General features: G+C 43.0%; 1 protein-coding gene across 1 annotated transcript; it reads right to left on the bottom strand.

The window, feature by feature from the left end:
• Positions 1–341: 341 nt before the first annotated feature.
• SDE2 (SDE2 telomere maintenance homolog) lies at positions 342–14,131 on the bottom strand. The gene is made up of 7 exons (XM_037895627.2): positions 13,861–14,131; positions 11,908–12,025; positions 9,333–9,444; positions 8,557–8,726; positions 6,623–6,734; positions 4,754–5,120; positions 342–1,205 (listed from the first exon to the last, which is right to left on the bottom strand). Exons 1-7 carry the CDS (start codon positions 13,966–13,968, stop codon positions 990–992), a joined length of 1,203 nt encoding a protein of 400 aa, XP_037751555.1. The 5' UTR covers positions 13,969–14,131; the 3' UTR covers positions 342–989.
• Positions 14,132–14,397: the final 266 nt, after the last annotated feature.

Below are 14,397 nucleotides of genomic sequence, written 5' to 3'. Positions count from 1 at the left end.
CATACAAACCTCTACTGAAGTCGCACCCACAAATCCATGGCAGCATGTGGCCCTTGGCCTTCAACACGTGGCCCCTTGTAACTTTGCAGGACCACTCATGACAGCCATCTCCACTATTGTGGTATAAAACATGCTTTAGAATACCTACAATAATAGTGCTTCATCCAGCTCCCTGCAGAACATACTCTGCTGCTTTTATTAGGAAGACTTCTCATTAAGCTTCAAGCCATTGCTCCACGTTGTCTTCCAATTAATTTGCCTCCTTCATGTGTATTACGTACTTCAAAAGTATTTATACGTGATGTCTTCTCCTTTCCCCCATTCAAAGTCTCTTCTAGAGCTTCATATATAAAGATTCCTTTATTAAACTGCTTTTCATTTAAAGAAAACATATTTACACCAATAAGTCATATCACATACAAAACAGCAAAGTTTTCACTTGTATTAGCCTGTTATACTAACAATTGACAGCACCACCAAGCCAATTCACAAAGTGCATTTAACCATATCTGAAGTCACCCATACAACAGTTTTCCCTTTCCCTCGAGACAGACTTCAGTTGTCAAGACTGAATCATGTTCCATCTGGGCTAACTGGAGATTAAAGCAGATTAGTAATCCTATATTAACTCAGTTAGTTTGACTTTTACTTAATTGGGCACTGACAGTGTTGAACATCCGTTTCTGGAAAGCACTCTCTTCTGAGCATCAGTTTCTCCTACCCTCCTGGGACACTGTGTGCTGTTAATTATATGATTTAAATGTAGCAGTTTACATTTTTAGCTCCCTTTAATACTTAGCACTTACTACTATGCAATTTGCTCTGTAACTTGCCACTTGCACTTGATGCGTGTAGATACTCCGATTTCCATTTTTTAATGGTCTTAATAAAAGCATCAGTTGTTACCATAACCCACAGAGTGACAGCAGAACAGAAGCTGTTTTTCTGAAGTGTGCAGATATAAACAGAAATTAACAGCAGCATATATTTTATTTCTTTTTCCCTTTAGAGGACTTTGCAAACAGGGCCGGATCTATCTGGTCTTTAGACAGACCTCTCACTGAGAAAAGCCTCGCAGCTCTTTCCTGTAAAGTGCCTCCACATTTCAGACCTAGAGCCATCAGTTCGAACTTCAGCATCTCTAATCCTAGCTCTTCCATCTCGGCAGCAGAGTTGAATGCCAGCAAATCTATTCGCGTAGGCTCCTGCAGAGAGAACATGCAATTAATTCATTGTTTTAATAGATTAACAATATGCTCTTCTTGGCTTATGCTCATTTGGTCTCCAACAAGAATTCATTTTACAGAAGACTACTACTCCAGGCTTATTTGGAAGTCACCCAAACACTTTCAAAGTGTGACAATATAGTTAAACATCTATGTACAGTAAGTAGGATATTTTCACAATTAAACTTGAATTCCAGTAATCTAAGGCTCCTTTTTGTGATCTACAGATAACTATATTTCTAAAGTTATCCTGCCAAAATACCATGGACCAAATTAGTGGTCAGGGTATAACAGTCTGTTTATAAGAGAGAGGGCTCAACAAACTGGAAATAAAAACAAGTGACCTGTTATCTTCTTGTTCTTTGGAAGTAACAGAAAAATAATCCCATGAACACAGAATTCTTGAACACTTAACAGTTCAACAGCCTTATCCTTCAGTTGCACAGGCCATCCACTACCTAGGACACAAAGCTACAAGCCTTCTTCATTTGGAATATAGCCAAGATGAAATAGTCACCATGAGTAGCAGGAAAGGGGGTGGGACAGCCTACTTTTCTATTTCAACCACCTTGAAGTTACAAGAACTGCAGACAAACTATTCTCTTTTTATGAGGTGTTTAGGGGAGAGTAAAGCTCTAGGAGTACATCTTATCTTGACGCATAGCATAGCTGACACCAACCATGCCTTAAATGAAGAAAATCAGCATCTTCAACTTCTAGGAAGATTCATATCAATGCAATTTATTAGTATCCACTGAACCGAATATGGAATTTGGGACAACTCTTACACCACTTATTAACAAGCACAGTGCCGTCTATGAAGTATCATGCTTGAGTTAACAAAAGGGACTCAATAATAAACGGTCCCAGTGACGGAAATGAGACGGCTCATTTGTTGGCGCAATAACCAGCAGTAAGTGTTTACTTAAGAACAGGGTCTGATTCTGTACAGTATCGCACACTGCCAAGCTACACATACAAAAAAACAAACAAACAAAAACCCCTCGCTGTGTCTTAGCACCGAGTGGAGCTGTTCTGAGGTCTTATTACTATCGTCACTACTTTTACAAAATGCAGTGGGCACATCATAATATTTGCTACCTGCAAGAATTTACTATGCCATTTGTGAAGTTTCCTGTTCCAAGAGGCGGGAACGCTGCAAATAATGAGGGAAAAGATAAAACACTGCTGTGTTGCAAAAATCCAGTTTAAGATAGTTCCTACTGTGCACTCAAGCGTATACTACAAAGTTTCAGTTAACTGAACTACACCTGTTAAAAACTCAAGTACATTTTGTGATGGGTTTTCCCTCATTCAATTATGTTTGTTCACTTACTTGCCAATTGTCAAGATTCAACTCTTTGGAATGAATGTGTCCAAACATATTACTATGACTAAGAAAGACTCTGCAGGAGTCAAAGGCTGAAAATCAAGTTTTCATTGGCTAGAAAGCTAATCCAGGCCTCTCATGTAGCTGACAAAAATTCAACAAAGTAATATACCATGTCAGTGATGTGATTCAATGAGCTACCATAAGACTCTGAACTGCCCATCTATTAAGGAAATATGAGTAAGCAGGTTACTCCACTGTTGAGATAATGGATTCATTGTTTTCTTTAAATCTGCTCTTCCATCACTGTTTGCAAACTCAACTGTGGCACATCACATCCTTGGTCTCAGGAACTGCTACTGTCTAAGAGACATACTGGAACCGAATCTTGTTGCTTGAATGAGAGCTGCAGTCTCAGCCATATCTAAGGTGGTTTGTCCAAACACCACACTGAAGTGTTTATATAAGAGAAAACCAAGATAGATGAACTAGTCAATTGGCTTTTGTCTGCTCCAAACAAAAGCCCCAAGTGACTAACTTCTAACTTAAGTAACCTTCAAGGATGAATATTAAGGTCAACCTACACTTAAAGGTGATGTGACCAAACCTGATACAGTGAGCTGGAAAAATCTTTCATCCCACAAAGTAGACTATATTTTCCAAGAGGAAGAACTTTTCACACAAATGGGATGATCTCTGGCTACACTTATGGGAAAAAGGGAAGACACTCATGAGGGGTGCCTAACCCCTTCAGGAAAGAGAGAGAACAGATAGCTGAGAGCAGTTAGACATGGAGAGCCCTAGACATGCTAGGACTTGGCTATCTCACAGATTAACATTCCCCCATGACCTATCACTTCAGTTACAATCTGGAGGCATTACTGCATTGGTTCCAGTGCTGAACTCATGGGGGTTTTGTGATAGGTGTCAGTGGAGGACACTCCCTGGAGTTAGTTTCCATTAGAGCTAGTACATGGCCACTTTTAGTCCATAGTGCAGGATGTATCTTTCACTGATCTTCCTCCTGTTCTAACCCGTGGGATTTTTCAGTTGAGTGAAGGTGATGGCTTCAAGGTAATACTGATGTGTATTTAAGATAATTAAGTGGCCTCAAAACACTAGTATAATGATCACTTAATATCACCTTACCAACAGATATATGGACCACATGATATTGAGGAAATATAGCCACTTAGGGAGCATTCTAGTTATCATCCCCTGCAGGAGCCCAGGCACACTGGTCAGTTTTTATGAATACTTCTACTGAATGAATAGTCAGAAAAAAGGCAAACCAAAGTCCACTATACACATCCATACTCATCAGATCCAAGCCCCCTGTTCCCTGATGGCCCCCCTGGGACTCCTGCCCCATCCAACCCCCCCCCCGTCCCCTGACAGCTCTCCTGGGACCCCTGCCGCTGGGTGACCCCCGCCGCCCCATCCAACCCCCCCCTTCCTGACTGGCCCCCCCCCAGATGACTGCCCCCATTCCTCTGACGGCCCTGCCCCCTATCCACACCACCACCCCCAACTCTCCTGCCCTCTATCCACCCCCCCGCCCCCGGCAGCCTAGAGCACTGGTGGCTGGCGGCGCTACAGCTGCACCACCAGAGCACCAGGACAGGCAGCTGCATCGCCCGGCTGGAGCCAGCCACGCCACCGTGCAGCACAGAGCACCAGGTCAGGCCACGGCTCTGCAACTGCGCTGCCCGGCAAGAGCTCACAGCCCTGCCGCCCAGAGCATTGTGCTGGCAGCGCAGTGAGCTGAGGCTGCGCGGGAGGGGGAGGGGGAACAGCAGGGGATGGGCCTCCTGGGCCAGGAGCTCAGGGGCCGGGCAGGAGGGTCCCACAGGCCGGATGTGGCCCACGGGCCGTAGTTTTCCCACCTCTGATCTAGCATATCTAAGCCAATTTGTTTTAAAGTGGTTCATGCAGTGACTTGGGAATTGTTTTGAGCTGCTATAAGGAGCTATTTAGAGCCCAGAGTGAGCATTATTTAGAAATACGAATTATCATGAGAACCATCAAGGCAAGTTAATTTTTAGACCCAACTACTTTGGCCATGTCCCTTTATGTCAGTTAGGTAGGTCATTCACTAACTGGATGATAGAAAAAGTGGTCCAAAGATAGATGATGTGCAGAGAGGAAAAAGAAGCATTAAGTCCATCTCTAAACATTCACATTTAGTACTGCTTACTGTGCTCTGCAACTGGTTTGTTTCCTGCTGAGTAGCTGAAACATTCTCTTGCTCCCCATCCTTCAGGGTCTTAGCTGCTTCATTTTTTTCATCAGCTGCTGGAGTTTCAGTCTGCCCACCTGCGGGCACCTTCTCTGGTAGATCTTTTCCAAGATCTTCTCGTTGTTCTTGTGATTTCTCAGTAGCATTGGAGGTTGAACTGCATCTAGTGGAATCCTCTGAGCTACTGGGCCACTCGCTTGTGAGTTCAGTCTTTTCAACGTGGCTGCCAGTTGATTGCCAACTACCTTCTGCCGTGCTAGGAGAATCATCTCCACTATCACCATCATCTGAGCTCTCGGGATCTGCCAGTCCTTCGACCCCCATCCTGTTACAAACAACACTGGTTAAAAAATTTTAATTAAAAAGAGTTACTTTCCCCTTCACGTGCCCCATAGAGCTCACTGTACTAGCCTAGCAAAGGAGGACTAGACTGGATTGTCTCCAGACCAATTTAATTCCTGCACTCAAAAGGGTAGAAGTCACTGTTACTGTACATAACTCCAGGCACTCCCTCAGGAGCCAGATATACTTTCTAAAGCACTCCTAGTAAAGAATGAGCCAAATCTACTACTGCCAGGTGGCAGACCTTTAGCCACATGAGCATTTTTACAATGTCTAATCATTCTAGTTCACCATTTTAGACAATGGAATTCAAAAACTCATTTTCTTAAAAGAACAGAACAATTTATGATTCTCCCACTGTTTTTTCTATGAAACATGAACAAACTGGAGTGAGAGAAGATTAACGGGGTCAAAAAAAGTCTTCAAGTTACATAAGGTAGGAAAGGTTGAGCCCAGTTTAATTATCCAGAATGACCACTGATGAGGGCAGGGCAGCAGGAGGCACCAGGGCATGAAATAGTGCAGTAACTCCTCACTTAATGTTGTAGTTATGTTCTTGAAAAATGCAACTTTGAGCGAAACGATGTTAAACAAATCCAATTTCCCCATAAGAATGAATGTAAATGCAGGGGAGGGGTTAAGTTCCAGGGAAATTTTTTTCACCAGACAAAAGACATTATATACATATACAGTATAAGTTTTAAACAATTTTAAACAAATAATGCAACACTGTACTCAGCAATGATGACTGTGAAACTTGGTTGAGGTGGAGTCAGAGGGTGAATCGTCCAGCTGCTCCTCTTGCTGTTCTTTCCAAAGTACCAGGGGTGCTCAACCCCCAGCTCTGCGCCAGGCCTACCCCCACTCCACCCCTTCCCCCAAGGCCCCACCCCCACCCTGCCTCTTCCCACCCCTGCCCCACCTCTTCCCACCCCTGCTCTCCCTTCTCCTCCCTCCCCCCCAGCACACCACATCTTCCCCCCTGAATGCTGGGACAGCTGATTGCTGCAGGCAGGAGGCACAGGGAGAGAGCGGGGAGTTGCTGATCCGCACGGCCGCCAGCCGGTGGGAGGTGCTGGGGGGGTGGTGGAGGGGAGCTGCCGGCCCACCCTGGTTCCAAGCCCCCATGGCCAAACAACGTTACAAACAAACATTGCGCAACTTTAAATTAGTATGTTCTCTAATACATCAGCGACATAACAATGAAAAAACGTTAACTGGGACGACTTTAAGTGAGGAGTTACTGTACGAGGGAAAGACGAGAGGGGTCAAAGGTCCTTCAGATTAGATTTCCTTGGTGCCTGTAGAATGGCGGTAGCACTGTTCCTGGGAGTGCTCACTTTCAGCTATCTGACTTTTACTGGTGATTAGTTAAAATGGTATTTTAAGTCTGTACCAGTGGTACAAAAAGTAATCATTTCCCCTTGGTAATTATCTGTTGCTTTTCTTATTCTTTAAGAAGCTTGTTCAAGCCATAATACTTACCAAAAACATTTCCTTTTCCCAAATTTAGCTCCACTCTTTTCTGACTCATTTGGGCGCTTCCGACAATCACTGGTTTCTGGAGATACCATCTTACTGGAAGAGGCCTGCATTCCTTCAAAGCAAAGTTAAAAGATTTATTCTACTCTATATTAGGTTGTTATGAGATTACCAAATCCATATAAGAAGATTTTAAAGCTCCAAGTAGCTGATCAAGGAGAACAAGGATGCTCTATGGTTCCAATTACTTTCCATAAGTATGTAAGATGTCTTTCTTTAGTATTCGTGGAAGGTGCTGGACTGAGAGCCCTGGAGAGTGAAGTCTTCCACATAAACTCAGAACAGGCATAATGTGGGCAGCAGCAGCAAAAGCTTCCCCACAGGAGAGTCAACCCTGTACTGGAGAGAGCACTTCTGAGGTGAAAAGGTATCTCGTGCCCCTGCTGAACCTCCCAACAGGGTAACAATCAGTGGCTAAACAAAGTAACTGCAAAGGACACTTGTGTAATCCAGATATTATATTCTATTTCTAAACTCTCCATAAAATTTGTTAATCTATGATCTTTTTACTTCAAAAAAGTTTACATATGATTCTTACTGCTAAGTTCCTATCACCATCTTCAGAGAGTTTTTGATGGCACTGCTGCTATTTATGTGCCAGATTCATATGCCTCTTCATGCTTTGTCCGTCGTTCCAGAGGACATGTTTCCATGCTGATCATGCTTGTTAAAAAAAAATGCGTTAATTAAATTTGTGACTGAACTCCTTGGGGGAGACTTGTATGTCTCCTGCTCTGTTTTACCCTCATTCTGCCATATATTTCGTATTATAGCAGTGTCAAATGATGACCCAGCACATGTTAGTTTTAAGAACACTTTAACTGCAAATTAGACAAAATGCAGAGAAGATACCAATGTGAAATTTCTAAAGATAGCTACAGCACTCAACCCAAGATTTAAGAATCTGAAGTGCCTTCCAAAATCTGAGAGGGACGAGGTGTGGAGCATGCTTTCGGACGTCTTAAAAGAGCAACACTCTGATGCGGAAACTACAGAACCCAATCCATCAAAAAAGAAAATCAACCTTCTGCTGGTGGCATCTGATTCAGATGATGAAAACTGACATGCCTCGGTCCGCCCTACTTTGGATCGTTATCTAGCAGAACCAGTCATCAGCATGGATGCATGTCCCCTGGAATGGTGGTTGAAGCAACAAGGGACACATGAATCTTTAGCACATCTGGCATGTAAACATCTTGTGATGCCGGCTACAACAGTGCCATGCAAACACCTGTTCTCACTTTCTGGTGACACTGTAAACAAGAAGTGGGCAGCATTACCTTCTGCAAACGTAAACAAACTTGTTTGTCTGAGCAACTGGCTGAACAAGAAGTAGGACTGATTGGACTTGTAGGTTCTAAAGTTTTACATTGTTTTATTTTTGAATGCAGGTTTTTTTGTACATAATTCTACATTTGTAAGTTCAACTTTCATGATAAAGAGTCTGCATTACAGTACTTGCATGAGGTGAACTGAAAAATACTATTTCTTTTTTTTTTAAATGTAAATTATTTTAATAAAAAATCAAGTGAGCACTGTACACTTTGTATTCTGTGTTGTGACTGAAATCAATATATTTGAAAATGTAGAAAACATCCAAAAGTATTTAAATAAATGGTATTCTATTATTGTTTAACAGTGCGATTAATCGCACGATTAATATTTTTTATCACTTGACAGCCCTAATTAGAAGTCAAATTTGGTCTATTTCACCCAGATGAAATAGTGAGATGTAGCCTGAAATATTTAAGGTCAGTAACAATTTCTCAAATAGTGTTAATTCAAACAGCCATATTTTAATAAGATATGAGTGAAAACAGTCCTATGTTGACTGATAACAGTTATTTTAAGGAGTCATTCCAAGTACTCAGTAGTACCTTTAAGAACTGAATCCTCTAGCCGCTCAGCCATCTCGTGACACTGTTGCTGGTAGTCTGGATTAGTGAAAAAGTGCTTTGGTTCTGCAAGTTTACGCTGCAGCCTTTCTAGGCGTCTTTGTTCTTTTTCTGCTTCTCGCTCTGCTTGCTGCTTCACCCACTCAGCCATTCTGCAGAGAAAAAAGGGTCCAGAAAATAGGAACCATTCAGTCATTTTAATCTAACAATGATTATTGCTCTGCAGTTACTGAACACTTTCACCCACTGATGGGGACAGAAAAAGGAAGAGGATAGGAAATAAGTGAGTTAGTCACAAAAAAATATGCACCCTGCAGCAACACATGGAAATTTCACTACAGGAGGGAGGAAGGTTTATTTATGCAAGACAGATTAATGATGGGCTCCAAAGTTGTGTGAATATCACTGGCCTGCAGCTACAGGGTTGTGTGCTTTGAGGATCCTATAATTTTTCTGTTGTATGAGAACACTATTCTATCCCCGAGAAACACTGACAATAGGTACAGACAAACATCTCACAAACAGGTTGCAGTATGGTCACCTTTAATTTGCACTAATTTGTATACTCTTCAAGCAGACAGACTCCTGCTAGCTTCTATCCATATTGTGTTAAGCGTTTCAAAGAGCTAAAAGCTCCTTCTAATATCCATAAAGTTTCATTATTCTGACCATAAAAGCCTCTTGTTTGACCTCTTCTAACAACGAAAGATAGGTCATTGTATTTTATAATGATATTTCTGATAAAGTAAATGCCTCACGCTTTTTCGTGGTTAACGTCTCGTAGTCTCCTTCCACTAAGATCTCGGCAAGCCTCTCGATTCGTTGTCTTTTCAATTTGAGCGCCAAGTGCTCGGAGCATAGATCCAAAACCTGAAAGTTACCAGAAGTCAGCTACAAAGCTGCGATAGGGAGATCTACAGGACCATAACAATTTTTAAAAATAGCTATTCACCTTCTTCCCCACACACCAGTAATAAAGATCAAGGTAATGAGACATAATATACTAGAGGAAAAAAAAAAATCTTGTTACTCCCACCATTGGTGAAGAAAGAGATACTGAAAGTTTAGCTACTTGCTTTCTCTCAGAATAACTGAGGCCAAAGATGAGCTGTAAATATTTAATAGATACAATGTGATAAATTATATTATTGAGCTGAATGTCTCAAACACCAAGTCAAAGAGGGGCATTCAAGGTATAACTAAGCTTAAACCATCTTTTAATTTTAGCTCTCCTGAAGTCATGCCAGCTGAATTCCTGAGCTACTGATATCCCTTGAATCTGTATTCCTGATACCACGGGCTACTGGAGTCCTCTAGCACAGTGGTTCTCAATCTTTTCCATATTGGGACCACTTGAGCCTCCCCTCCCATCTATCCAGGATCTCCCAATGGGACCATTGTCAGGACTCTCATATATTGAGGACACCTGCACAGGGGCTGGGAAAGTGATTTTTGCAGGCTATGGCCTGGATTTTGCAGAGTGCCAACAAAAATTAATTGCCCGAGAGCGGTAGTCACATAAGGCAATGTGGTCTAGTGGAGACCCAGTAATGTTAGTTTTCTACTTGCACCTCTGCCACCCCCACTGACTTGTTCTTGTCACTTCACTTAACTTCTGTCTCAATCTCACCCCCTCACCAGTTACGGATAATACTTACCTAACTACCGTGAAGAAACAGTGAATTAATGTCAGTGCAGAGCTTTAAAGTATTACCTAAGTGCCATTTATTACACTATTCTTTAACTAAAAGTTGAACAAAACTGTACTAGAATCCTTGAAGACCCTTACAGCAGCCTTGAAAAAATGCCACGGAAATTTACCAAGCCAGACACCCACCCATTGAACAAGAGAGTTACCTAGTCACTCCCCTATTAAAACAAACTACTGCCACAGGCGAATAAAATTTTGCAAAGCTGATTCCAAGCAGACACTTGTGAGGAAGTTGCTTATTACAGGTTTCACTGGATTTTATATTCTAAAGAGCATAGAGAGCTATTTTCTAAACCTGGGCCCAATTCTGCTCCTACTGAAGTCAATGGCAACGCTCCCAAGCCCTATCATAAACATTTCAGTTTCTCTGTGATGGTCTGATTTTGAGCCCAAAGGGACCATTAAGCAGGCCTTCAGAGGCTCAGACCTGTATAGGCTCAGGCTTGTGACAGAGTGCCTTGCTTTACCCCACATTTTTATTTTAAAACCCAAACAGAAGAACTTGACAAGGCCAACGGTACGATTTTGAAAAATACTATTTAGTTGACTTGGCCCAGCAGGACTCCTATGGCAACTGTGACATCACAGAATGATGCATGCTGGATTGCCACAGTAGAGTAGAAGCTGGCAGGCATGACACTGGGTGTTTGCAAGTTATAAACAGATACCAGCAGCCAGTTGTCTTCAGGGGGATTAAAAAAGTCACAGAAGCAGTATTTACTTTCATTCTGCCTAATTCTATAAACAAGATGTAGCAAGCTGGACCGGAATTCTAAAGGAAGCCCCCTTGATTTCTGTGGCCTGCAGATAGGAAATGATGGGGAACTTTACTGAACATTTTAAAATGAATGCATTTATCTACCAAATATGAAAATATAATTAGTCCAGTAACCTGCTTAACTTTGTTATTAAATTCAGTTTTATAATGTGCCTACATTTCAGTGTTTCAGAGGGGTGCATATCTTTGTACTGATGATACAGAATATATTTAATGCAGTTATTGAGCAGGAAATGGGTTGTTCTGGCATCTGAGCAGTAGGCAGCTGGGTCTTTTGAAACTTAAACGGCTGAGAGGCAATTTGAGTTTCTGTGATAAACACATTATAGCTGAATGTTTCACTGATAATTACTTTAGCAGAAACAGTTTATTCTGACATTTAAATGGCCAAGTTTAGGTTTCACAGGTACAATTTCAGATTGTCTGCACTGCAGACACAGGAAACCAACACTGCATCAGTTACACTCACTTCACATTTTTATGATCATAAAGGTTAGAATTTTTTTTTTTAAATGAAAGCTTGAGTTATGGCACAGGACTGCATGGCAAGTGGTAGATTCTGTGATGAGCTTTATGGCCATAAAATCTTAGAATGAAGGGGTTCTGGCTATCAAGGACTTTTCTGACATACAAGTTTATTGTAGAATAAAATAAGCTAAGAACCTCCATAGGTCATGGTTTAGAGTAAACTTTTCAAAAACAGCAAAGTGACTGAGGAGCCTAATTCCTGTTGATTTTAACTGAAATTTAGTTTCTCAAATCCCTTAGGAGCCTTTGAAATTTTACCCCTAGATTCGAATACATTAAAAATTTGACAGTCCCCCATGCAGCATCAGCAACTGACCTCCTTTTCCACCACAAAGTCTTGGCTCCAGACTATAAACAACTCCATCCTGTAGCAAGTCTTCAGTATTAACCAGTCGCCCATTACATTTCACATAGAAACTGTCCTCAGGAATGCCCTAGAAACAATAACATTCAGCCTATAAAAACGGATTTTGATCAGTCTGAGTAATCCATTTTAAAACAATAAAAGGAGAATAGGCTTTTTGCCTCCTTTTTAATAAGGAATTAAAAACAAAGCAGAAGCTTTCTAAGACCCCCTCAATCATTCACTGAATATGTGTAATCTTAAAAATTACAAATACATTTTTAAATCAAGTTATGGGTAACTCATTTGATGAACTGGAATCAAAGTACAGTCTCTCATTCCTGATTTACACAGCCTGCAAATAGGGGTGAGGAAGGAATCTTTCCTCCCCTCCCCCCATGTCTAACATTGTACACTCAGGTATGTGCTACATTATGGAGTTACCTTTTTCTTAAGCTACTGGGCTCTGCTGGTGGGAAGATTATTATTATGATTTATTGATGACAGGTATATTTTCCAATTCAAGTTTATAGTGAAGGTTAAAGGTGCTTACAGAGTAGTTTACATTCACCTACAAATGGATTCCACTGTTAAAATGCACTTTATATCACTTATTGGAGGTGCTTAACTTTGTATTAGTCAAAAAATAAAATAAGCACCTCCTCTTCCTCCACTCCTCTAGGGCAATCAGAGGAAAGAAAGAAGATACCCACAACCCCAGGATGTCAAAGTTTGTCTAGTGCATTGTCAACTCCTCCAGTAATTGTAGGAAGATGAGATCAGATATTCCTGGCTCCCTGCATGGCAAGTGGGCAGAGCATGTCTGATGCAGCTGGACAGAAAGAGTGAAATATTTCACTGCTGTCACCTGCAGATGTTGGGAGTGCAAGCCTTGCTGTTCTCCCTAAGGCTGTGAAGGCGGAAGAGGTTACAAAACTGGATTTTTTTTAAAAGGTAGACTTTGGCTATAGCAGACCATCATTTGTAATTAAGAGAAATAATGTTCTTATATTTACAGCACCAGATGCGGACTCAGGAGATCTGGGCTCAGTTCCTTACTCTGCCACAGATTTCCTGTGTGACTTTAGGCACACCACATAATATCTCTTGTGTCTCAGGTCCTCATCTTTCCCTCATCTCTCTTGCTATTTAGATTGCATGCTCTTAAGAGAAAGAGGATTGCTCTTATTATGCATTTGTACAATACCTGGCACAAAGGGGCATCAATCTCAGCTGGGGCCTCTAAATGCCACTGCAATAAGATATTGTTTTATACATATTAAGAAAAACATAGTAATCAACAGGATCCTACTAGAGATTTTAAGGAATCAGTACCTCATTTATTTGCCAAGACCCCAAACCAGGGTCTCCTCTATTATAGTTTAAGAGTCAGTGACATCCTGAAACTGCCCAAGAAGCTGCAGGTATGGGCACTGTTGATATTTCAGTGATCGCCTCAACTACTGAAGATTTAGAGGGGGAGGGACAGGTCTTCAAGCTCACATCTTTGCTGGTAAAGAGATTTTCTAATTTGTCCAGTAAAAGCAAACGCTCCAGTAGCAGGACACCAGAACCTAGTCATAGAACATCAGGGTTGGAAGGGACCCCGGGAGGTCATCTAGTCCAACCCCCTGCTCAAAGCAGGGCCAACCCCCAACTAAACCATCCCAGCCAGGGCTTTGTCAAGCCTGACCTTAGTCCACACAAACACACACGAGCAGGTTTTGTAGCGAAGAGAATGATTCACGAGCAGGCCCAAGACACCGGGCAGGGGCAGCGCCCAGGTTCTAAGGGCAACAGTGGAATCTTAGGGACCAGATCAACATCACCTTCTTCCTCCTCCTCCTCTTCCTCCCTCCCTGCCCCCCAGAGCAGAGGCACCCCCAATACGGGCAGGGCCGCCCCCAGCTGCGCTCCCGCGCCTACCTGTGCGCGGCAGCGAATGCGGAGCCAGTCCCGCACCGAGCCGCCCCCGGGGGGCAGCGGCACGAGCTGCACTCGAGAAGCGCCTGGGTCCCGCACCAGCAGCGCCATCTTCCCCCGCTCAGCAGTCCCGTCCTAGCCGCGAGAGGAAGCGCCGCAAGGCAGACAGCGGGCACGGCGCACGCTAATGACGCAGGAAGCCAACCCGGAAGCTGGGCAGCCGTCACGTGGCTGGCAGGGGCACCGCCCGTGGGTCGCAGCGGGAGGGGCAGGTCTGGAGAAGACCGATAAAGAAAGGCGGGGCCGCCGGGGCGGAGCTGCGGGGTGAGCACAAGAGGTCGGCTGCCTGCCCGTCTGCCTCCCTCTCTCCCGGTCGCCTCGTCCTGGGCCCGAGCAGCAGAGAAGGGCGCCGCAGCAGGAGCTGCTGTTCCTGCTTTACTCCGTCTGCAGCCTTTGCGCTCGTGTTAACTACAAGGCAGCCGCCTGTGTCGGACTGTGATCTTCCCCCCAGGCCATCCTGTGAACTGGGAGCTTTTTCTT

This window comes from Chelonia mydas, chromosome 3, assembly GCF_015237465.2.
Source record: "Chelonia mydas isolate rCheMyd1 chromosome 3, rCheMyd1.pri.v2, whole genome shotgun sequence".
Lineage (NCBI taxonomy): Eukaryota > Metazoa > Chordata > Testudines > Cheloniidae > Chelonia > Chelonia mydas.
The sequence above is the reverse complement of the archived record's forward strand: the minus strand, read 5'-3'. Positions and strand labels throughout refer to the sequence as shown.